Below are 23,768 nucleotides of genomic sequence, written 5' to 3' on the forward strand. Positions count from 1 at the left end.
TCTATAATCTTGCAGGAGGTCAGATAGTTTTGTATGTGTTCTTTTAAGTAATACATGAAATTTTATTAGCAAGCATTAAGTTATCTTCAAGATATATACACGTATCTTTACTTAAAGATATAGAGAATAAGTCTATGTAAATATATAAACTCATTATATTCATGAGTTGCTATCTATGAATATATGTTTAGTTCCTACAAGGTAGTTTAGTAGTAAAAATCTGTTTAGTAGTTGGGCATATTTGATAGTTTTTAGAGCGAACCCAGTAATCTTTAAGTGTTTTTGATCTGTTATCAAGAGCCTTGTTACATTCGTAAATAAATCTTATTTTAAATGTATTATCTAAACGAAGATGTTATGAAAATAATTCTTGTCTTTGAGTAGTTGTATCTTACAGGTATATTTTTGTAATTTGAACTATATTATTCATGGAGAACTTTTAAATTAAAAAAGAAACCAGCTTAAAAATAGGTAAGTATAATTACTAATTTAATGCTAATGCAATGCAGCAATACACACAAACATAAAGAAAAGAGTTGTTTTTAACTATTAATTACTTCTGAACACAGTGAGTCGATATTTCCCATTTGAAATGTCACAGACTTTTTGATAAGCTTAATAAAAATTTGTCGCGAGGAACAGTTTTTTAATTAGATCTCACACATTGTATCTTTTTGTGATAGTCAGTGTAGTATTTAGTAGATATGACATTGAGATATTTCGGTTATTGATCTCTGGAAGCTTGATCTGATTGGATCATTTTTGAAAAAATTATCTATATAAATTCTCCAGTGAATTAGTACTCAATGTAGTAGTACTCAAGTTCGTGTTTGCCCCTTTAACATGCCTTTAATATAATTGAATTAAAATATTTCTTTTTTATTGATGATGAATACTTAATTGAAGATTTTTTAATGGTTTAATGTTTATTTCGCGCATTAAGCAGATTTTTTTTGGGCAGATTTTTGATAAAAAGTATCATAAATTTGGATTACAAGAAGACTTAAAAGACAATGGCCATCTGATTTGAAAGAATATTAAGGAGGATTTTTCGCTGGAGAAGACCTCATCACGTTAACTGGAGCGTCATTGCCCTCAAGTCATCAAATTAGCCCATAGAATTTCCTTGCAATTATTCTGATTGCTAATAAATCATAATAAAAAAAAAATTGGATTAAAACTATATAAATTTATGTCATAAAATACAGGGTGTTCCATTTGAAATATAGTGGTGACCAATATAACATCCTGTATTGACATACTCTGTATATGTATATCAAGCATTATATATATATTTTAGCAGTAGTAAATATTTAACACCCCCCCCCCTTTTAAAGACATCTTAAAGATATATACATGAAATGTACTTGGTACTATATAGGATTTAGTGGGCACAGTAAATTTTTGTAGTTAATTATATGATTTTTCTGTTGGGATTTAAATTAAACTGATATTATTTTTAGACAGTAATTTAACTTTTTAGCATTCTTCATTTTAAAATATACTCAACAATTTCATGTATGCCTAATTCTGTGTAAAAAAAATATTGTGCAAAAACTATAAACACTTATCAGATTGTTGAAATATGTTTGAACTTATTAAACTACTGTGACGATATACGTACATAATTGCTAGGAATACCTGTACCGATGTCTGTACCAAAGCATATAATTTAATGTTATCTTTATTTTATTAAGTACTGGTGTTGTGACAGAAAAAGAAATACCGCCTATATTGTGTTGTGAAGTAAATACAATCCGAATTCTCAGATAATTGTTTTTATTCGTCAATGTTATCATGAAATGGTTTCTTCGCGATATTCGTACGTTTCACTGTAGTATCGAGTGCATGAAATAATAAAATGAATTTATATTAATAATGGTTATTTTTTCATTTTAACAAAATGTTTATTTTAGAATTACGGAAAATCGTGTAACTGTGCAAACATAAACCTCAACAGCTATGTATAATAAGGAGGAAAAAGTCAACATAACGTAATTCTCACGTTTGTTCTTTAATGAAATTAGTAAGTGTATTATAATATTTTAGCAGTATGGCCAGTACGAATAATTATGGATCCACCGATGGCTCAAATAAGCTTAACAGCATTGTTTCACCAAAGAAAATGATTTATTGTGTTCATGGAAAGCCAAGTGATGGTTGCTGTAGGGTTTTAGAAGGAGAAGTAATTGATGTTGAGCCGATCACTGAAAATATCAGTAGTTTTACCAGAGAAAATAGTAGCACTACAGATTTAAGTAAGATTTTTATTTCAAAGTAAATTCTTTTTTTAAAAATAAAAGGTACAGGATAATTTAAACAATTTTTAATGCTTGGAAAAGTCTAATATTTCTATTTATACAAAATAACGTATGTCAATAGCAATTACTACTAACAAGGCTATTACAGTAGTCTAAACAACGAGAGAATATATGACAGTGTTATCTGTTCTATCATTTTAATTCAAAAGTATCTTTTTTCTGGCAAGTCGCTGTACATGCTCTAACTTTAAAAACAAAATACATTAAAGTGTTAATGTACAAGTTGTTCTGGATATAAATTGTGTCCTGTGTCCCATGAACTTTGCCAAGTTATGATCTGCGAGAAACTTTTATTGTGAATTATTTTTGTCCTATTTAATTCCAATATTATAAAATTTTTTAGTTTCATGTTCTAAGATTAAAAAATAACATTTGATGCTTGATTATATTATATGTTTCAGTACCTGAGGAGAGATTATAACAAATATTTCAAAAATACTTAGAACATTTATTAATAACACATTAAAACTATTTTTTTTTATCATAAATATACTTTTTCTAATTGCTTGTGATTATTCTTACTTGTGTTAAAAAATACATCTTGTATGTAAGTTTATTATTTTAGTATAAACATATTTACAAGATATACAGATTGTTAACTGGACGGTTACTTATTGGGGAACAATATGGCAACACTGCCTACATTCCAAATGGGTACTAAGCTAAGCTGTCTCTCGACGAGCGGGCCGAGGTTGCCATATTTCAACCATAAAGCTCTTGCCGCGAGTAATAAACAAATTAACAATCTGTATATGTTTTCTGTTTTATAGATAAATTATACATTTTATTCCACCAAATTTAGAGTTTTTAATATTTATTTTTAGTTAACAAACACTGTCATAAATCAGGAGCACCAGAAATAGATAAAAATGCTAGGAAAAAGCTGATTATTGCAAGTATTTTGTGTGTTATATTTATGATTGCTGAAATAGTTGGTAAGTTACATAAAAATTTTAGTCATTTGCACTGTTATTCTAATTTATAAAATATACAGGGTCTCTCAGAAATAAGTGCAAGTATTTTATCTGGTATAATATTTCGTCCCATTGCTGCCAAAAGTCACTAACTTACTTTTTATTACTTCCGAGAAAAATGCGTCTAAAGATGAATTGCATTGCATAAAGATGTTATAGCTAGTAACTATTCGGTATTAAAATAAAACATAAATAGCCAGAAATCGTAGTTAATGACTTTTGCTATCGATTCTCCGCTTCAAAACATAGTTAGTGATTGAATTTGGTTGTTCGGAAAAATGTTAGTGACTTTTGGCAGCAATGGGACGATTTCGACCCCAGAAAGGCGCTCTTCAGTTTTTTCTTGCCAAAAAAATTGTTGAAAACCCTGTATTTTTCCTGCTAGTTATTAAGTTATGAAATATTTTGTGGTAGAATCAAAGCGACGTCATCTAGACGTAGTATAACATTTCAATTTTAGTTTTGCTATATTTTGACCTGTAAGTTTGTGACAGTGATAGGTAATGATAAGTTATTTGAAGATATTAAATATTTTCTCTTTAATATACAAAACAAATTATATTATTTTCAAAAACCAAGTTTTAGAAATTATCTGCAAAAATATATTGCAGTTACAATGATTAACATTAATCACTTCAGATACTTCACGACCTTAGCTGCTATTCTCACTGCCAAGAACTTCGGGAATAGTTATAGCAAAGCTCGAATTGAAATTTTATTCCTACTCTTACTAAAACATCGTTTTTATTTGATCACACTGTGCAATTCTAAAATAGTAAATATATAAATTATATAAATAACAAATATTTTTAGGTGGATATTTATCAAATAGTTTAGCTATAGCTTCAGATGCAGCACATTTGTTAACAGATTTTGCCAGTTTTATGATCTCATTGTTCTCTTTATATATGGCAAATAGACCTAAAACAAAACAAATGTCGTTTGGATGGTACCGAGCAGAAGTTATAGGGGCAATGACATCCGTTCTTTTAATTTGGGTTGTTACTGGAATCCTAGTCTATATGGCCGTTCAGAGAATTATATATAAAGAGTTTGAAATAGACGCATTCATAATGCTTATTACTTCTGGAGTTGGAGTTGTTGTTAATATAATGTGAGTTGTACGTAATTTATTATTGTATTGTCTATATCAGGGTGGTTCAACTAACGTAAAAAAAATAGAAGATGCAAACATTGTAGATACATAATCAAATTATATTTACACGCCCTGTCACAAAGAAAAAATAATGGTTTTCGTACGAGTTGTTCTGGATTTCGTTTTTATTAAGCTGTATAATCACATAAACTTAAAACAGTAGAATAAGAAAGATAACCTACTTGGAAAAATGAAATGAGGTTATCATTTTATTCAGAATTAAAAAAAAGTATTTTTCTGACTTGAATACAAAGTCGGAAACTAACGAAGCTATAGGAAAAAGGTGTACAAGTTGAAAATTGTATTTAGTTTTAGGTATACGATCAATTAAATACATTCTAAAACCTAAAATTAGCAAATTAACATCGACTTTGAATATAAAAATTATTTATTAGAACATCAAGTTATAAAAACTATGAAGAATACATCAATTTTTGATTCAGCCTGTAGATACTATGCAATAGAGAGTATTTTAGCTCACCTATATAGATTTGACAAGAATATGAATTTAATTGCAACAAGTCCACCCTGTATATTGACAGAAATATTTTTCTTTGCATATTTAAAAAAAATGTATGCTCTTTTTTAATTTTTTTTATTATATCTTTAGATATTCGAAAAGATTAAAAATGTTTTTTATTCCTTTGAAAAATTATGATGTATTTTAGCATGGGATGCTCATTACATCAACATGGACATTCGCATGACAAAACAAATACAAAAGGACAAAACATAAATGTGCGAGCTGCATTTATTCATGTTTTGGGAGATTTTCTTCAAAGTTTTGGAGTGTTTGTAGCCGCCATTGTTATTTATTTCAAGGTACTAAATCAAAAAATTTGCAATTGTAACTATTTTATCTACCTACTTGTTGTTTTCCATCTCAGATTCAACACAATAATCATACATTTTCTTTGCTTTGTTTAAATTCATTCTTTAAACATTGTAAAATTGATAATACCCTGTTTTTATTAAAATTGAGTTTAATTATTTATTTGACTACTAGTCTAGTCAAATTGTATTCTTTGTGGAAAGCTTTGGGGTAGTTCTGATTTATTTTGTTCTTTGTATTTTTTGGGGTGCTGAATCCGAATCTGATATTTGCTAACAAAATTTCGTGACGGAACATTGAAAAAGTATCTCCCAAATCTATTTATTTTCAGAAAAAATACCTCTATACCCTCAAAAGCATATAGATGAAATTAGAACTACTTCAAAACTTTCCTCCAAAAGCCTTTTTTGAGTATAATATGACTATATTATACTTTTTTTTAGCCACAATGGGGAATCGTTGATCCAATAATGACATTTTTATTTTCTGTGTTTGTTTTGATAACAACCTTCGCTATTATAAAAGACACTTTACTGGTTTTGATGGAAGCATTGCCGAAAGGCATACATTTTGAAGATGTCATGAATATTCTACTTAATATTGAGGGTGTCTTAAAAGTACATAACTTACGTATATGGGCTTTGAGTTTAGATAAAATAACTATGTCTGCTCATATTGCTATCAGTAAGTAGTAATTTATTTATAGTTTTTTTTTAAATCTGAGATAATGTTTTGATAATTATATATTATTGAATTGTAGGTCCTGGGACAAATCCTCAAAACGTTTTGGTTGTAGCAACGAAAAATATTCATGAGAAATTTAATTTCTTTGAAATGACTCTACAGATTGAAGAATTTGAAAATATCATGGATAATTGCAAGCAGTGTCAAAATCCTTGATGTTTCTCGTGCATTTTTTATTTATTTTATTTTACACATGAAATTATTTAATAAAAGACTTATTGTTTTACCTAGTTGAATTTTTATAAACATCGAGTGACTATAAACTTACCTTGATATTATTTTTACTTCTATTTTTCTATACCACATATTGACAGGTCATTAAGGAACAATCTTTCGTTACTTAAAGTCTAGCGCCAACATTATTGATGAGAATTAATAGAAAATAAATTGAAATTTAAATATATTTGACCTATACATTTTAGTTACAATTATGATAACAGAGAAAATTTAAAACTCAAATGTACATAAATGAATTTTTCGTTTATATTTAATTTTGCTTATGTTTCAGGTTTATATTACCTGCCCAAAGTGACCAAACAGTTTTTTTTTGATATAACAATTAGATATTATAGATCCCTCAGACAGTTCTTGAATTAGGAGTTTTTAAGTGTCTCAAAATACTATGGTGGAATTCTTTATTTTATATATTCTTATAAGCAATGAAGGGCATAATTTGCACAGATGGGAGTATTTGGATTTTTTTTATTTATTTTTTAAAGTATTGATTAAACATACGCTTGGTACTAACTGTTGTACTAAAAAGTAATAAAAATATTATCAAAATCTTTGATTTAAATCATGTCCAATTATATTAATGTTTTTAATAATAAACAAAAATGGAGGTAGTTGTGTAAGTCAACGTCATTTTCAATGCTGCCAACGACTATTATTGTGTTCAGTACCACCAAAGCATATCTTAATACCCGCAACCAAACCAAAAACTATAATATTCTTTGGTACCACTGAATCAACCACTGAATCACTTACGTCAGTAACATATTTATTAGAGTCACTGATACTGATAATAGTTTATTTAGGACCACTGAGCCAATTGCGTCAGTAACATTTTTGCAATAACAATGCAATAACAACATGAAATGAATATGTTGGATTGATTACTTGAGAATTATAAACTATGCATTGTTTTTGACTACATTAAATTTATAATCGCTGATTTTTGACAGAAACTAAATCTTTGCTAAAAAAATTCTGCTGTTGCTTCTGCTTGTTAGTTTTTTGAGCTTAATAAAGCAGTTGTGGAGGAGTCCGCTAAATCGTCAATAACAGTATTAATTGAGTCATAATTGGCGGCATACTATAAAGTTTAAAAGCTACATAAAGACATGCCTTAACGTGATTGGAAGATATAGATCTGTTTTTTTTTGTAAATTTATTAAGTTACATATCGTGGTTATACCATTGGAACACCGTAACACAAAAAGTTCAAAAATGTTGCTAAATTTTGATCATATTCAGATTCTCTTCTTCTAAGCCAATTAGTTATAGAATAATGAGTTAAATCTACAAGAGAATGTAGCAGGTATGTAGTAAAGAAAAAAGTCAGATAGTGTTGTTAAAAGCATATCTGAATAGAAAAGAATTAAGGGATATTTTTATTTCATTTTTTAATGTAAACTTATTAAGATAATTGAATTATGGCTGTTATGGCATTCATATTCATCATGCTGAAGTGAATTATTATATCTGGGTTGTGTGTATTTTGTGTTCATTCTAGATATAGACCTACGTTAATTCAACATGCTATATTATGTAGTAATTACAGGTACAGAGTGAGTCTTAAATAAGTGCAAATATTTTTAGGGGTAGTATATTTCGACCCCAGAAACACGATTATGAGTTTTTTTGCGATTATGAATATTTTGATTTTTTTCAGTTTTTGGATAAACAAAATTTCTTGATAATATGGCAACATAGGCAGTAGATTAAATTTGCAAGAAAGAAAACCTAGAAAAGATCTAGTGGATCTCAAAATTTAAGCAAAAATTCATTTCATTTTTTTTGGAAATTTTTAAAGTAAAATAACTCGGTTATTTTGGAATTATTCGAAAAACGGTAAGGAGTAAAAATATGTTCCTTTTATTCCCATTTTTTACTAGTCCTGTATAAGGTATAATTTTATTGTTAAGAGTATACCAAGCATGAAAAGTCGGTGAACTTCTTAGTTATTGTGACCTGATTTATCGTCTGCTGAAGTTCTATCTTCTGTTAATTTATAAATTATGATAACTTAGTGATTTACAATAAAAATAACTGCATATTTTTAATTACAAAGAGATCGGACAATTGTTAATAAAGAAAATAATTAAAAACTTTTCCTTATTTCCAATAATGTTTTTCATAAGCAGCATGAATATTAATCCGAGTAAAGTTTCAGATCTTCTTCAGGAAGCGGTATGATTTGAGTAATTCTGCTTTAAAAAAGAATGGTGCTCACACCAATGATTGAAAACGTAAAGTAAAATTAAATTTCATTGTAATGGAAAAATATGTTGGAGATTAAATTACCTAAAATACCGTTGTTCTATATTAGTTCAATTAAATTAGGTATCTATTCAACTAAATTTGAATACTTTGCTAGGTATATTTACTGGTTGCCTTCTTTAATAACTATCAAGAATAGTTATTGTAAATATAAATAAGTCCCAGACTAAATTTTCTGGTATATTTTCCAATAAATAAACTTATTTTTTTCTATTAACGAATAAGAGCTCAGCATATAATTTATAGTACGGAATCCGGCTGCAGGATTATTACGCTCATCATATTTTCAGCTTTATATATTTTTTATTAGGTTCATCATTTCAGGAAAATATTTTAACTTAATACAAGGTGGCTCAAAAAAGTAAGTGGATGGGGATTTTTTTAAATGGAACACCTTGTATATTATTGCATTTTTGGCTTCCTTTCTGATCACTTTACCTAATCCTAAGATATTATTATATATATTTTGATAATTTCATAAATAAATACAAATTTATACAGGGTATGGTATAAAATTACGATATTTATAGCAAAGTAAGTATATACAGACCAACTATAGTAAATACCTAGTATAGTTTTGATTTCAGGACATTCCGTAGCAAAGTAAGTATATACAGACCAACTATAGTAAATACCTCGTATAGTTTTGATTTCAGGACATTTCGTGTATTATTAATAATTTTTTTTAAAAAAGGCTGAAAAAATATTTTTGTGGTCCAATATAAATATTTTCGTCTATGAATTGACCAGACCAAGAAATCTGTGTCGAATATATTGAGAAAAATTAAGTTTATTATAACTATTTTGTTGTGCCGAAAAAAAATTGCAGTATTCCAAGAAATGTTCTTTGTTTTGTTTTGTAAAATACTTTTAATATTTTATCAGACTATTTCTATTAATTAAAAATATAATCAATTTTCGGTGGTTAATTAATGATCATAATTTTAATAATATAATACAATTATTGTAATTCGTTTAATGCATCTTCAATAAATGAATTGGATAGATTGCCATGTATTTAATCTTTAAGGACATTTTTGAACAAAGGGATGCTATTACTCTTTTGATTTTATAATTTTTTAGTGTTAGGAAGAAATAAAATTTTCTGCATTGTTTCTCATTTCATATTATATATTTTTATCAAGTATATTCCAATTAGTTGCCTGTATTTAACACCTACACGTGATAAACAAACTTTTTTTACAATTAATTACATGTAGGTTTTAAATACAGTTAGATTGCTTTTATTGGAATAAAAATAGATTTCTTAAAAATAGTAGGTATTAGAAAAAAAAACATTGTTAGTTTTAGGTTTTAAAAATATATTTATTTAAACAACTATAAAAATATATTTATAATAAATAAAATCCTGCTATGTACACATTATCACTTAGGTATTTATTATTCAATATGAACTAATTTTTTACATATTATTGCTACAGCCTAAAATACGGAAAAATTCTAAGGAGATTCATTCATATCAGTCGAAAAACTTAAAAACTAGATGGCATTGGTTTCAAATTAGCTACGGAGCTCATTCTTCTCACTTTAATACCAGCTAGCTTCCTTTCAATATCCGCCAAGCTTTGTCCCCTTGTTTCTGGTACGAAGAATATCGTGAACAGCAGTGCTAGGAATACCACACCGCCGAAAATCCAGAAAGTGAAATGGAAACCAATACTCTGAGCCAATATTAGGAATATTTTAGTAACTATGAAAGTACAGGTCCAGTTAAATGCAGTGGCTACCGAGGCAGCTGGTCCTCTGATTTTGGCTGGTAAGATTTCTCCCATCATCAACCAAGGGATCGGGCCGAATCCAAGGGAGAAACCCAATACGTAAACTATGAAACTGGCTAACGGTAGGAATCCTATAACTGTGACATCTATATGGCTAACATCTTTCAGGAAGAAATATGCTCCAAGAACACCCAGGGACAAAACCATCGATACTGCAGAAATGTAGAGGAGTATTTTTCTGCCAAGTTTGTCAATAAGAGCAGCAGCTATGAAAGTAGATATAAAGTTAACTATACCCACTATCGTAGTGGAAACAGATTCGTTTAGTGACGATCCAGACTCTCTGAATATTTTGGTTGTGTAGAATATAACAGCGTTAATGCCACTCCATTGTTGGAAACCCATAAGTCCTAACACAATGCCCATTAATTTTAAGTTATGCATCGAGAACAAGACTTTTAAGCTGGTAGCCTCGTCATCTGCTTCTTGCTGGCTCTTTTTCAATTCTTGGAACTCCTTACTGACGTCGGTATTCTTTCCACGCAGCCATTGCAAAGCCTCCCTAGTCTCTTCCTCTTTACCCTTAGATATTAAGTACCTGGGAGTTTCCCTTATCACCCAAAATACTATCACAAATGGTATGGCGAGAACGACTCCCACTAATGCCAGCGGTTGCCATTCGTAGAAGGTACCAAATAAGTAGCACAATAATATTCCGATGTTACCAAAAGCTGTGGGTAGTAGGCCCAAAGTTCCTCGCACTTCTGGTTGCACGGTTTCTGCTAAGTACACTGGCAGTGTCAGGGATAGTATACCCACACTGGCTCCAGAAAGCACACGACTGATGTACATGTAGATGTAGTTTTGTGCAAAAAAGTTTATAATAAAAGCGACTAAAAATGTTAAGTCGGTAAGTAGTATCGTCCATTTCCTTCCTAAGTTTTCTATTAAGGTACCACCAATTATTCCTCCAGCCAATGCTCCCAAGGGCATCAAACTGGTGATCCATGTGATCTGAAACAAAGATAAAATTATTAGATAACGGATTTTTAACATAAAGATATTTGAATGTGGTCCACTCTATTCAATATGCAACCAATCCGACCAATAAGCCGAATCCTAACAATTGTAACAATGTCTTAAGATTAATTAACTACAAATTAACCAAGCAATTAAAGAGGATCATTAGGACTAGTGTAATATTGGTTAAATATCTTAAATCTTTTAATTGGTAAGTATAAATATATGACTAAGACTGAAGAAAGTTACGTTCAAAATGTTTAATACTGACTTTAAGTTAATATACCGACACCTACGACTTAAAATAAAATAAAATTAAAACAAAATTTGCCAAAGTTGAATAGCTTAAATACTTGGCAAGAATAAGGTGTAGTCATAACACATTCTAAAGCGCATTTGAATAATTTTTTTTATAAAAAAACCGTTTTTCTCCTATTTTCAGTAATTTTATTTTACACCGTGGTAGATGTACTGAGGGTATTTAATATCTCTAAATAGATTTATTTAATAGATAATTTGAAGAACTATAGGAACATAATAAATTAGATAGAAGGTCTGAAAAATGTTCTGACCAGCAATATTTAGATATACACTGACGTTTTTGGTTTAGGATCTAATAAAATCATGAGTAAAAGGTAATTTATGAAAGAAAATAGTTAAATTATTATTAACTTACTTATATTTTTTATACCGGGTTATGCATCGTCGTTGGAAACATAGAAAACCCCATGCAAATTTTCAACTGTCCAAATATTGGCTCCTCTGTTGATTTTACAGCAAAGTCGTAAATATATATTTTAAAGGTCTCCCTATGCTGAATACACATGCCAAATTTGAACAATTTTGGACAAGCCGTTTTTAACTAATTTAAGAAAGACTGCATCTATCTTTAAATTAGAACTGAACAAGTAACAATGCAATTAGTCAACCTATGATTTTATCATTGTCAAATGTAATTGGTTGTGCCGTCTATTATGCTACTAGTTTATAGTACCTATAGTTAGTGTCCCCGAAATGTATTTTTTGTAGTTTAAAACTGGTTCGAATGAGGCAAAAGCCTAACGTTTAGAAAATACAATTTGACATTGACAAAATTATAGGATGCATTGTTACCTGTTCAGTTTTAATTAAAAAGTAGATGCAGTTTTTCTTAAATTACTTAAAATCGGCTTGACAAAATTGTTCAGATTTGGCATGTGTATGTAGCATACGCAAACCTTTAAAAACACTTTTTACAACTTTGCTGTAAAATAAACAGGGGAGCCAATATCTGGCCAGTTCAAAATTTGCATGCGATTTTCTATGTTTTCAACGAGGATGCACGGTATACTATGTTGCAGTTAGTAAAGCACATAATTCTGGACATCAATAATATTTTAGTAAAAATAAAAATTATTTTTATTTCTTGTTTCCAATATTATTGCAAAATAATGACCTTTTCCTTATTTATAAAAATCTTCCTCCATTTCCCCAGACATCAATTATATACTGGATTGTTTTAAACTGTCTTAATTAGTCATATCAATGCGATAAAAAGTTAAAATGTTTCCTGAAATATCGTCTACTGAATTCTGTACAAGTAATTAATAAATATTCCATACTTTTATATAATCGCGATCCGAACGTTTTAATTATTTATTTATAATAAGATTAAATAATCCAAAGTTTACTTTTTCTTGTTTTCGCTAAAAAGTTTCCGAGCTTTTGTTTGACAGAAATGTACGTTGTCCAGGAAAACTACCAATAGCTTTTGGCCCAATAATAAGCCAGCAATTAAATTTATTCTAGAACATTGCGAGTTTGGACAGTGTCCAAAAATAAAATAACTGCTTTGCGTGAGGTGCATACTTAATAATATATCTTTACACAGGGTGGGCTCATTTTATCTAAACCCGTCTGTGTATATTCAAGGACACCAGATTTGGCGGTGTGTAAATACGACAGCATGTGTGGGATTGTTTGCACACAAATTTATTAAGCAAAGTGAGAAAAAAATATGCGTATATTCCTAATTCCTAAGTATATTCCAAACTTCTTTCTATATCTATGGTATATTCATATTATTATTAGTAATTAGAATATTTAGAATACTATTTTTAATTTCTCTACAGAATAAAGAGACATATTAAAAATCTTTCTTAAAATAAGAACAGTACAAATTTCTGAAAAAATGATTAAATGAAAATAACATAAAATTATGTTTTCTAAGAAAACTAGATGAGCGTTTTGAATATGGCACCTAATATTTTTTTACAATAATAAAAAAATAATCCCTACATATTTCTTAACAATATGCTTTATTGATACTATTTTATACCTAGAGGCCATGTAGTTCAAATTCACTTAAAATGTTGACTTGATCCAGGGACGTAGAATCAAGGGGGTCAATTAAAGTTATGCTATTTAATATACAGGTTGGTCCGAATTGTATTCGGGAAACTTCGGCAGCATATTCTGTAGATCAAAATAAGTAAAAAAATATACATTTATTTCCTTTATTCCAAATGTTTCATTTTTGAGACTGGGCGTTGAAGTTTCATTTTTATTTCAGGTTTTTCCAAATAATTTCTGAACTAACGTCGATATTGGATGAAAATGACTGATGGTGCATGACTCCTACTTGTAGGGGGCGCTACCTACATGTTCTTAACTTATTTGAAGAGTAATAACTTTTCGTCCGTCCCTGTATAAAACTACCGAGTGAAGAAATATACATTTCCGTGATTTTTTACGTAAAAAATGTATCTTGGTAAAAATCGCTATGAGCAACCGTTCTGAAGATATTTAGAATGGAAGTAGTCAATACATGTCATTATTGACAAAAAATAAACGTGTTGAGTAGATAGATATTTGACTGAAATGATAAATGTGGGAACTTTTTATTTTTCTTCGAAAAACCGTTAATAAAACAGTTTATAAAACTAATGAGTGAAAAAATTATATATTTCCGTAATTTTTTACGTAAAAAATGTCTCTTAGTAAAAATCGCTACGAGCAACCGTTTTTCAGATATTTGGAATGGAAACTGTCAATACATGTCATTATTGATAAAAAATAAATATGATATTTGACTGAAATGAAAAATTTGGGAACTTTTTATTATTTTAAGCCAATAATGAAATGTTCTAGAAAAATATTTTAAATTAATTATTTCAGATTAATAACAACCATCCAGTCAACATCTATAATTTTTGTCAATTTTGACATGTATTGACTATTGCGATTCCAAATATCTTGAGCACCATTACTTGTAGCAACTTTTACCAAGAGACCATTTTTACGTAGAAAATGACGTAAATGTATATTTCTTTACACAGCAGTGTAATACAGGTACGGACGAAAAGTTATTACTCTAAAGATATATTAAAAATATGTAACTGGTGCCCCCAAAAAGTAAGAGTCATACTGATATTGAAATCGAATCTATCATGTCAAAAAACACCCACACACTAATTTTCATCCTTTGCACCTTGATTTTGCCCGTAAAGCTTGAACTTTGACAGGTATGTATTATCAACTAAATATTTTTGAACCATTGGTAAATTACGTAATAAATATTAACCTAGTTCTATTTAAAATAAAACACATTATATATTTTTAAGGTCAAACCACAAACTAATATGTGTAATATATGTGTATCTGTAGTCAAACCATTAAGATTAAAAATGCAATTTTTTCGTTGATAAGGATAGCAACAGAACTATAAGCAACATGTTGAAATACAGAAAAAAACATTTATCATCTAAAAGTGTAAAAACAGTTGCATTTTCCAAACATTCTGGTCGAGATTTACAATTATTAATAATTGATGACTGGCGCCTTAATACGCATTCTTTTCTCTATTAAATTTATTTTTAATATGAATACTACGTGATACATTTAACTAATTCTGATGAATTTAGTTCAGTTGGGTAAAGGCCCTGTAATATATTTCTTTACCCCATTTTTTTTTTCTAAAACTACTAGCTTACCTTACCTGATTTAAATAATTTAAATACTAAATTCATCTATTCTAAAAAGAATATGACAATTTTGGACCAATCCTTTATGATTTAAAAAAAATACATAAAATATAACAGAAAATTATGCGAAAAATATTGGTCTCTATCTAATGGTCTGAAGGTTATTTATATTAAAATGCTCTGTTCAGTCATTGAATCCCAGTATAATTAGTATGTATGCTGACTAAATTAATATGGCGCTAAGAAATGCTAGACACTATTAATTATATCACAGCTATAAATTAATAAAAATTCCTTTTTGTTCTTTTATAATGTTTGATATGTTGACCTAAACGTAAACAGTACATACACCCATGCGTAGGTACGTACAGACGTAATTAAAATAGCGTTTTTATCTTGTTATTAATCTGGTAACATATACAGAGTAAATATAAATTAACGAGAAATTGTTTATTGTTAATCTGAATGAGGCTAAACGAAATTTTTTTGCAAAAACTGGAATAACCGATAGAATTTGAGTCGGAAATTGTACATATATGTCAGTAATAAACATTTTGACGTTTATTATATTAATTTAATTACTATTAATTAATTAATTATATTAGAAGTATTATAAAAGGCGAATGTTTGATTCAAAATTTCAGTTAAAGCCTTGAATTATCCTCACCAATAACTTATAACTTGGTAACTAATGGTGATTGTAATTTAATATATTTATTAAAATGAAATATTAAATATGAGATTTGTCGTCATATAAAGTACAAAGTTTATATTATTGAATAATAATAATTCAAATATCCAAGTTTCCTCTCTAAAATTATTTTTACAGAGGAAACGCAAAGTTATATATATATGCGCATGTTATACAGAGTGGTCCAAAAAGTCCACATAAAATAAACATAATTTTCATCGAAAATATTAGAAGAAAATAATGAAATTACTTAGTCTTACCCATCAATTAGGGCTTTCTTTAATTATTAAATTATAATTAATAATATAAATGTATTTTTCTACATGTGTATAAACATAATATTTCATAATATGATAATATAATTAGAAATTACTGAAATTTTAATGATACTCATTGAAAATTCAAGTAATGCATATCAAAAATTATGTTATTTTATGATCAAATTAACATGATTTCTTATGAACATTTAGAAAATTCACACGATATTGTAAAGAAACTTTTAATTACTTATTATAGGTTTGGGAACACCAAACATAAAAAAGTTTTAAAGCTGGATAAATATAAATGCAAAAGGCAATACTTTTACGGTCTTGAAATATATTCCTTTTTCAATTTAACAGAAAAAAATAGATTGATTAAGTTAAATATATGATATCTTACCTTGCCTGGATCAAGATTGAAATCCCTCTCTAATGATAGAGATGCTGGCGAGGTATAAGCTGAACAGTATCCGATGATCATGGATACCCATGATACGGCTATAGCAGTAAGTAACTGGAACAAAAACACATCGTTAGTTTGAACGATTTTAAGCACAACAAACTGAGAAAATTAGGATATCGCACCTGGGACCAAGTACATTTTGGTTTTGGTTCGGATTCTGGTAAAGAAAAAGTAACGTGAGTATCGGCACGGACCAAAACTCGCATTTTCACAGACACAGCACAATTTCCAACGGCAATATGTGTATTAACTTTTTATTGGCGTTTATTAATCTTTGGCTCGTGTGGTCATTTAAACTGACGTTTTATAATATGCCCAATTCCCCCCTCTAGAGTCTTTTAATTGTTAATATTAGTACCACGTTTGTGTTTTGTCCTTATTGTTCTTCCAATTTCCTCCACTAATGTCTTTAATACTATTTATGTCGGACCTTTATTATTTTGTTGATATTATTCCCAATTAATATTCAGCCGTTGATTTTTCCGAACGACACGCTCAGGTTACATTATAAGAAATAGTTTGATGGATTGATAAGAAAACATTGCTTTTCGTCGACTTCCGATATACTACCCTCAGGAATATTTTTCTTTCGCTTTGTGTAGGAAGTTGTGACGTCTAGTTCCACAAATTAATTAGGTTTTTTTTATTCTCTTTTGCTTATTTCAGTGTGTTTATTTTACTATTACAAGGTCTTAAATCACTTTTGTAAGGACAAACAGAACAAAATTACTTCTGGTGTTTGTTCTATTATTCTATTTTGTCATAAAATCACAAATAAATATCACAAATTTATAAATATAGTTTACCTTATTAGTTTCATTGTCAAGTTATTTTATATTGCCAATTTCGATGATAATTTAATATAAAACAAAGTAAACAATTTGCTTATATCAATATTGATTTTACATAACAAAAATATTTATATTTTTACAGCTAATAAGAGTCGCCTCATTTGATTGTCCAATAATATCGTATGACACTAAAAAATAAATTAAACAAGCCATTTCGCTCTGTTTTGTTGTTGAAGATCACAAAGAAATTAGAAAATTTGCAAACAAAAATAAGGTTCTTTAAATATATTTTTTATTATTTTTTAATTACCGGCACTATGACCAATAATTGCTATTGTCAATCAGAACAAGCAACAAAAAAGTGCAAAATATATGTTTATTCTAATTTAATTATTTAATAATGATTTTAATATTTGATATGAATTAAACCACGGTCAATAATTGTCAGTGTCAAAGAGAATTTCGAACGAGCGACAACAAAACAGTATAAAGTTAAAATCCGAACGATTACATGAGCTGTTCAGTTTCCACGATCATACGGTATTATAATGTGCTCCCAAAATATATAAGTAACTATAACATAACGGTGATAGGTATTTTTCCATCGATATATTATGGCAAATATTGACAAAATACTGATAAACGCCAAACTTATCAAACGTGTTTATAAAGTGCTAGAAAAGAAAATTTTTTCTATGGACATTTTTCCTATTCAATTCCTAGTTGCTTGAAATATGCCTAAGCTTTACGTATTTCATTAGAAATAAATATTAAAAAGTAAGTATTTCGAAAAATATAATTATCTTCTATCTTAATAATAAATTTGTCAAAAATCATCAGCTAGAGAAACGTATAGTTTAATTTAAAAGAAACTTAATTCTAGAATTGACTACCTACAATGTACCACCGTCTACCAGAAAGGTAGAAAATAAAACAAAAACGTAGTCGAAGTAGCCAAACACATTAACTGCATGAAAATTGTGCCAGGTATCTGCTCAAATGTTGGGTCAAAATTGAATTATCCCTTCAACAAAGAAAATGAGAAGACAACTTCTTATGCAGGGTGAGTCTGATGTATCTTTGGATATTTTCTCTTTACCGGTTTTCAAATAAGTCCAAAATAACAGAGTTATTTTACTTTGAAAATTTAAAAAATATGATTTTTCGCTAAAATTTTGAGAACCACTGGATCTTTTCTGGGTTTTCTCTCTTGTAAATCTAATCTACTACTTATGTTACCATTAAGATATTATATTTTTTAACTAAAAATTAAAAAAACCTCCAATTTTTTTTTAAAAAATTCGAAATTTTCAAAAAAAAATCGCGAAAAAATCGTCGAAACGTACCACCCCTGAAAATATTTGCACTTATTTAAGACTCACCCTGTACATAAATAAAATCTTGTAATTTCTAGAAAAAAAAATAGTTCTGTTTATTCTATGAAGTTACTATTTAGAATCACTAAGAAATCCTGCTAAGATATTGAACATGATTTCCTAATTTTAATTTTCAAATATTTTTTGTTAAATTTAAAAAAAGTGATGAAGATTTTGAGCAAACTGATTAAGGACATTTTTGGGAATCAAGAATAACTAAAGAAAAAGATGGAAAAACAAAGAATGTGAAAGAAGCTTTATTTGCCGTCAAGTCAGCAAATTAGCATACTCGTGTATGTAGATAAATGGGGAAATATTTCTTTTGCTGAATATTAGAATATAGCAATGATGGCTTTCTTCAAACCACACCATGGTGATTGTTTTTGAACATACCTGAGTTTTAATCTGCCTTAAGGGTACAGAATTGTTAGTTGTTGATATTTCTACTACAATATCTGTCTCATCCTCATTTTTCTCCTTATTCTGTAGCGGTTCAATTTCAGGTATTGTCATCCTTAGATTTTCTTCCAAGTTCATTCTGCGCGAATTGTTGATTGTAGAATTTGACTGAAAATCTCCAAGTGAGGACAGATTCGTAGCTGTGGTGCAAGTAGAAATACACGGACTGTCTTGACCATGTAGCCTCTGATGCTGTCCATTCTGTAAACAAAAATAATACTGATAAAAGAATGACCCTAGGTCAAGCAACAGCATAATGTATAATAAATCCGTTTGTCCAGTACGTGAAGATAACTATACTAGGTTTACGTCAAATTCAGGTCTGTTATCAAGCAAAATGCAAGTGTATGTTTCGCAATTAAAAAAAGGGACATTCTAGCTTGGTCTAGTTCAAGCTACATTAGTTATTGGAACCGCGTCATCCTAGCAATAATACCAGTTGTACAAACCTATTGGCTTATTCGTGAAAAGTGTTTAGATACAGACATGTACACTGAAAACATCAAAAGCTAACATACATAGGGTCAAATAAATATCTTTCAGTATAATAAAACTATTTTATATTTATTTATGATTTTTTTCTTTACCAGCGTTTTTTGAAGGAACTGATATTCTTATGTTTCGGAAACTTCTATGTCTATTTATGTATGAGTATATTTTTTCACATTTTCAAAATGAAAATATAATGCAAAACAATAATATTTGTTCATAAACCACTAAAAGCGCGAAAAATATTCTAATATAAATAACGTGATCTAAAATAGTAAGTGATGCATGTAAAGTGCCTATCTATGTTTATAGTAAGCAATAAACAAAATATATTTTCTGCCATTTGAAATATAATGAAAATATTCGAATTATAGCTAAAGTTTAGAAAATTTTGAGAACTACCGATATCTAATGGAATAATGTGCTAAGGACTATGTTGCCAATTGTTCAAAAATTTATCTCATGATTTAACAAAAATCCTATATTTTACCCATAAATTAAATTGCCCTAATAAGTGTAAAATATCAGCATAACTTAAAATAAGATAACTTTGTTGATTATAATAACATAATAAATAAATAATGTGTTAATTCCAGAATTAATGATATTATGCAGATGGTAAAATATACAAATATACATATACTAAGTTTTATCAGACATGGCAGCATTTTAGGATTACCCTTTAATCCAATTTAGGGAGATGAACATGTGGGAAATAAAAAGTTTTGATTTTTTTTAGGTAAAAATCATTAACATTAAGTCTTTATTTCTATAAAAGGTGACTGAAAGATATTTATTTATACGGGAGTGGATGTGGAGAAAGTCAAGCCTGCTATAGAAACCTTTTTTTCTGGTTATACAAAGTGCATATTATCATACATCTACCCTACCTAAATTAATCTATCGATGATCTTGGTTCTAAACTTCTGTGAGTATACGCTAGTTCATAAATCTAAGCAGCTAAAAATAAAAATATTGTGGCTAAGTATTATTACCATCACATTTTTTTAATTATATATTTGTTTGTATTTTTCTTTATTACGTAAAATATCTACGCCTATGGAGTACAAACATACAGTGATTTTTTCGCTTAAAGTTTTATCTGATAAAATACTTATTTGGATATAGGAATATGATTTTTAATGTAAGTAAGTCTGGTTCGGCCTCAAGCCATAATAATATTAACAAGAATTAAGTTTTAGATAGATTTAAACCAATATATTTTTCGTAATAATATTTTTTCAATTAAATAATACAATTTTATTTAATTTATTATTGTTATTATTAAATATAGCACTTAAATAGAAAATAATTCACATTTAAGGTATCTGAGAATCTATTTACTCAGAATTTTTTGAACCACTGTATTTTTTAATGCTGTATGAACAAATAAAAATTATCAAATAATATATTATTTTGCTTTAATGTTTCCTTATATATTTTGATGCTAATACCAAGTATGTAAGATTCATATTATAAAGAGAGTAAATTATTTCCCCAAATGAATTAGGAATAATTTAAAAAAATATTAAAGAAGTCTTATGAATCGAAATAAGTGATGTAAAAAATTCAAAATTTAATATTATATAATAACAAATGTGTATGTCCTTGCCACAATAATTAAAATGTATCTCTCAGGAATTTTTTAGAACCAAATTTTAATGTTATCACATTTTTAATAATATTTTAAGAATCTCTACTCATATCAGTAGCAACTCGTAAAAAGGGGGTTAATGAATTATTTAAAAATACTAAATATTTACATGTTACGTGAAATGTGTTTTTTTTTTAATTTGAATGGGTTGTACTGTTGTACATATACCTGTAAATCCGTAATGTAATACTTACAGTATAAAAAATCTATCGACATTTAATAATTAGTACTATCTTCGTGAGTTTCATATAATCTTACACCATAAAACAAAGTAGGTTTTAATCCTAAATCATATGATTATATCTGATTAGAGTTTATGCAAATTTTCTTATCTATAGTAGTTATGCATGTACTAACTTAATCATTATTTATTACAGTAACTCTATCATAACTTAATCAGCCAGATGAGGAGAGGGCAGAGATTTCAATGATAAGAAAATGGCAGAAATATTTTTTGCAAAGTTTTACATAAAAAAATTATTTTAAAGGGGACGTATTGAAATAATCCCATTTTTTGAAAAAAAAAATATCAAAAATCATATACGTATCATCTTTACTCAATAACTGAATAAAAAATTACACAAACAACAAAAAATATATTTTCAATCATGAAAAATTAAAATTACATTCATAAAAATTCAAGTCATGATAAAAATAATTGGAATACTGGCGCATTCGCCATTAAATCAAATTTAGCTCAACTCTTTCTTATTAAGCCCTATTTTTTGAAAAAAGTATGATTTTTTTATTATGATTTTTTTATATTACACAAAGATATAGGTACTTCAATTTTTTGCTTGACATGACGACGAAAACATAATTAGTTATTAGTATTTATTGCCGTTATTAATAATAATTATTTATCATTCAGCACATTTGTATATTAGCCCTATTTTTTGAAAAAAGTATGATTTTTTTATTATGATTTTTTTATATTACACAAAGATATAGGTACTTCAATTTTTTGCTTGACATGACGACGAAAACATAATTAGTTATTAGTATTTATTGCCGTTATTAATAATAATTATTTATCATTCAGCACATTTGTTTATAACGGGATTTTTTGAAATCTCAATTAAAAGTGTTATTATTATGGCATATTTTTATCTTAAAATTTTCGATGTATTAATTACATTAATTAAAATTCTGTTTATTCATTCCATTAAAAAATTTCTAATTGAATGACACATTTCCTGATTAATGGTGTCTTTGATAATTTTTGAAATTGCATGTGAAATTGTTATATAAGACAAACAATAAATATTTTTGTTTATTTTTTCTATATCTTTTGCAATTACAAAAAATGTCTGGTCAGTCCAGTTTAATTTAATTGTTGTTTGTAATAAAATAAAATAAACATTGATTAGTAAAGATAGAGAATTTTTAAGCAAAATATAATTTTAATTGATTTAGGTGACAGATGTGGCATCATTTTTTTTAGTTTTTTTTTTCATCATATGGGACGAATATTATATAAGTATATATAGTCAAAAAAATAAAATTACACTGAAATTTAAGATCACTTAACAATATGTTGTAAAAAGCAGTGGGAAATATAGATTAAAGAATTTTGCAGGTATTAAAATAATATTCCTTTATTAATACTCACGATTTGTTCCTAAACAATATTGATCAATATATTTAGCTATGATTAAAATTGCCCATATTTCCATTATACTATAACGAATTATATGTTTGCTGCAATTTTGTATAGTTAAAATGGATATTTATATTATGTGAACTAATCGAAAAAGTCATTTTACAATCTGATTAACCTCTAAACGATTTGGTTATGTGAGAGGCCAAAAATCGACTGCTAAAAGTGCTAAAATATGATGTAGCAATTTTTGGAAATACGATAAGTTGGTCATAAAAAAGGTCTCTCTAATTTTGTAGCCACTAGCTCCATCCTTAACTATGAAAGCGATTGTTCCATGCGCGGAACAGCTGGCAGCCAAATCGAATATTCGAGAAATTCGAAATGACATTTCTTCAATACTCGCTCAGCGTTAATTGATTTTCTTTCTTAATTGTATTTGATGTATTTATTTTTTATTTTTATTGGATTTTTAGCTCGCTAAAATTTGATAACTAGAAGTCTACACTTGCTTAATTGAAATCAGTCAATGATACTGCCACTAGAGTGCGTCGTTTTTTTCTATATATAACTAATTTAAATTTCAATTATGTTATAAATAGATTAAATTATCTATTTACATTTAATAATAAGGAAATGACATTGTGTATCGGAATACGGAACAAAAAAGTTAATTCTAACGGAAAGTGTACTGTATTTATTTTGCCAATAAAGTTCAAATTTGTTGCTAGAGTT

General features: G+C 28.1%; 2 protein-coding genes and 1 long non-coding RNA gene across 10 annotated transcripts in view; 2 read left to right on the plus strand and 1 right to left on the minus strand.

Moving 5' to 3' along the window:
* Positions 1–193: 193 nt before the first annotated feature.
* On the plus strand, positions 194–6,254 carry LOC115876678 (zinc transporter 2-like). 5 transcript variants are annotated; one of them, XM_030892553.1, is made up of 8 exons: positions 194–471; positions 1,917–1,994; positions 2,050–2,258; positions 3,146–3,256; positions 4,109–4,409; positions 5,120–5,273; positions 5,727–5,967; positions 6,044–6,254. In XM_030892553.1, the coding sequence occupies exons 2-8, from the start codon at positions 1,963–1,965 to the stop codon at positions 6,181–6,183; spliced, it is 1,188 nt and encodes a 395-aa protein (XP_030748413.1). In that variant the 5' UTR covers positions 194–471; positions 1,917–1,962; the 3' UTR covers positions 6,184–6,254. The 5 variants fall into 5 exon arrangements, with proteins under 5 accessions (XP_030748413.1, XP_030748416.1, XP_030748412.1 ...); XM_030892556.1 differs by having other exon boundaries at positions 2,053–2,258; XM_030892552.1 differs by lacking the exon at positions 194–471 and adding an exon at positions 1,373–1,822.
* Positions 6,255–9,839: 3,585 nt separating this feature from the next.
* Positions 9,840–23,768, minus strand: part of LOC115876680 (facilitated trehalose transporter Tret1-like) — a 40,810-nt gene continuing 26,881 nt past the window's right edge. For 2 of the 3 annotated variants that reach the window (XM_030892557.1, XM_030892558.1), the window contains exons 3-5: positions 19,225–19,491; positions 16,602–16,715; positions 9,840–11,282 (exon numbers count right to left, since the gene is read on the minus strand). In XM_030892557.1, the coding sequence (XP_030748417.1) occupies positions 10,023–11,282; positions 16,602–16,715; positions 19,225–19,491 (1,641 nt within the window). In that variant the 3' untranslated portion in view covers positions 9,840–10,022. Of the gene's footprint in view, positions 11,283–16,601; positions 16,716–16,786; positions 16,933–19,224; positions 19,492–23,768 lie in introns of those variants that run through there. The other variant, XM_030892559.1, reaches the window with a different exon arrangement.
* The window catches only part of LOC115876681, a 34,755-nt gene continuing 28,053 nt past the window's right edge, over positions 17,067–23,768 (plus strand). For both annotated transcript variants that reach the window (XR_004049184.1, XR_004049185.1), the window contains exons 1-2: positions 17,067–18,232; positions 18,339–18,518. This is a non-coding gene — a long non-coding RNA (uncharacterized LOC115876681). The remainder of the gene's footprint in view (positions 18,233–18,338; positions 18,519–23,768) is intronic.

Source organism: Sitophilus oryzae, unplaced genomic scaffold (assembly GCF_002938485.1).
Source record: "Sitophilus oryzae breed Bouriz unplaced genomic scaffold, Soryzae_2.0 scaffold_1440_pilon_pilon, whole genome shotgun sequence".
NCBI lineage: Eukaryota > Metazoa > Arthropoda > Insecta > Coleoptera > Curculionidae > Sitophilus > Sitophilus oryzae.

What these genes read in the sequence shown, in the direction of transcription:
- LOC115876678 (XM_030892553.1), top strand. Translation starts at nt 1,963, where the DNA reads ATGTATAATAAGGAGGAAAAAGTCAACATAAC. An exon ending in TATGATTGCTGAAATAGTTG is followed by an intron (nt 3,257 to 4,108) that starts GTAAGTTACATA and finishes AAATATTTTTAG; the next exon opens with GTGGATATTTATCAAATAGT. An exon ending in GGAGTTGTTGTTAATATAAT is followed by an intron (nt 4,410 to 5,119) that starts GTGAGTTGTACG and finishes GATGTATTTTAG; the next exon opens with CATGGGATGCTCATTACATC.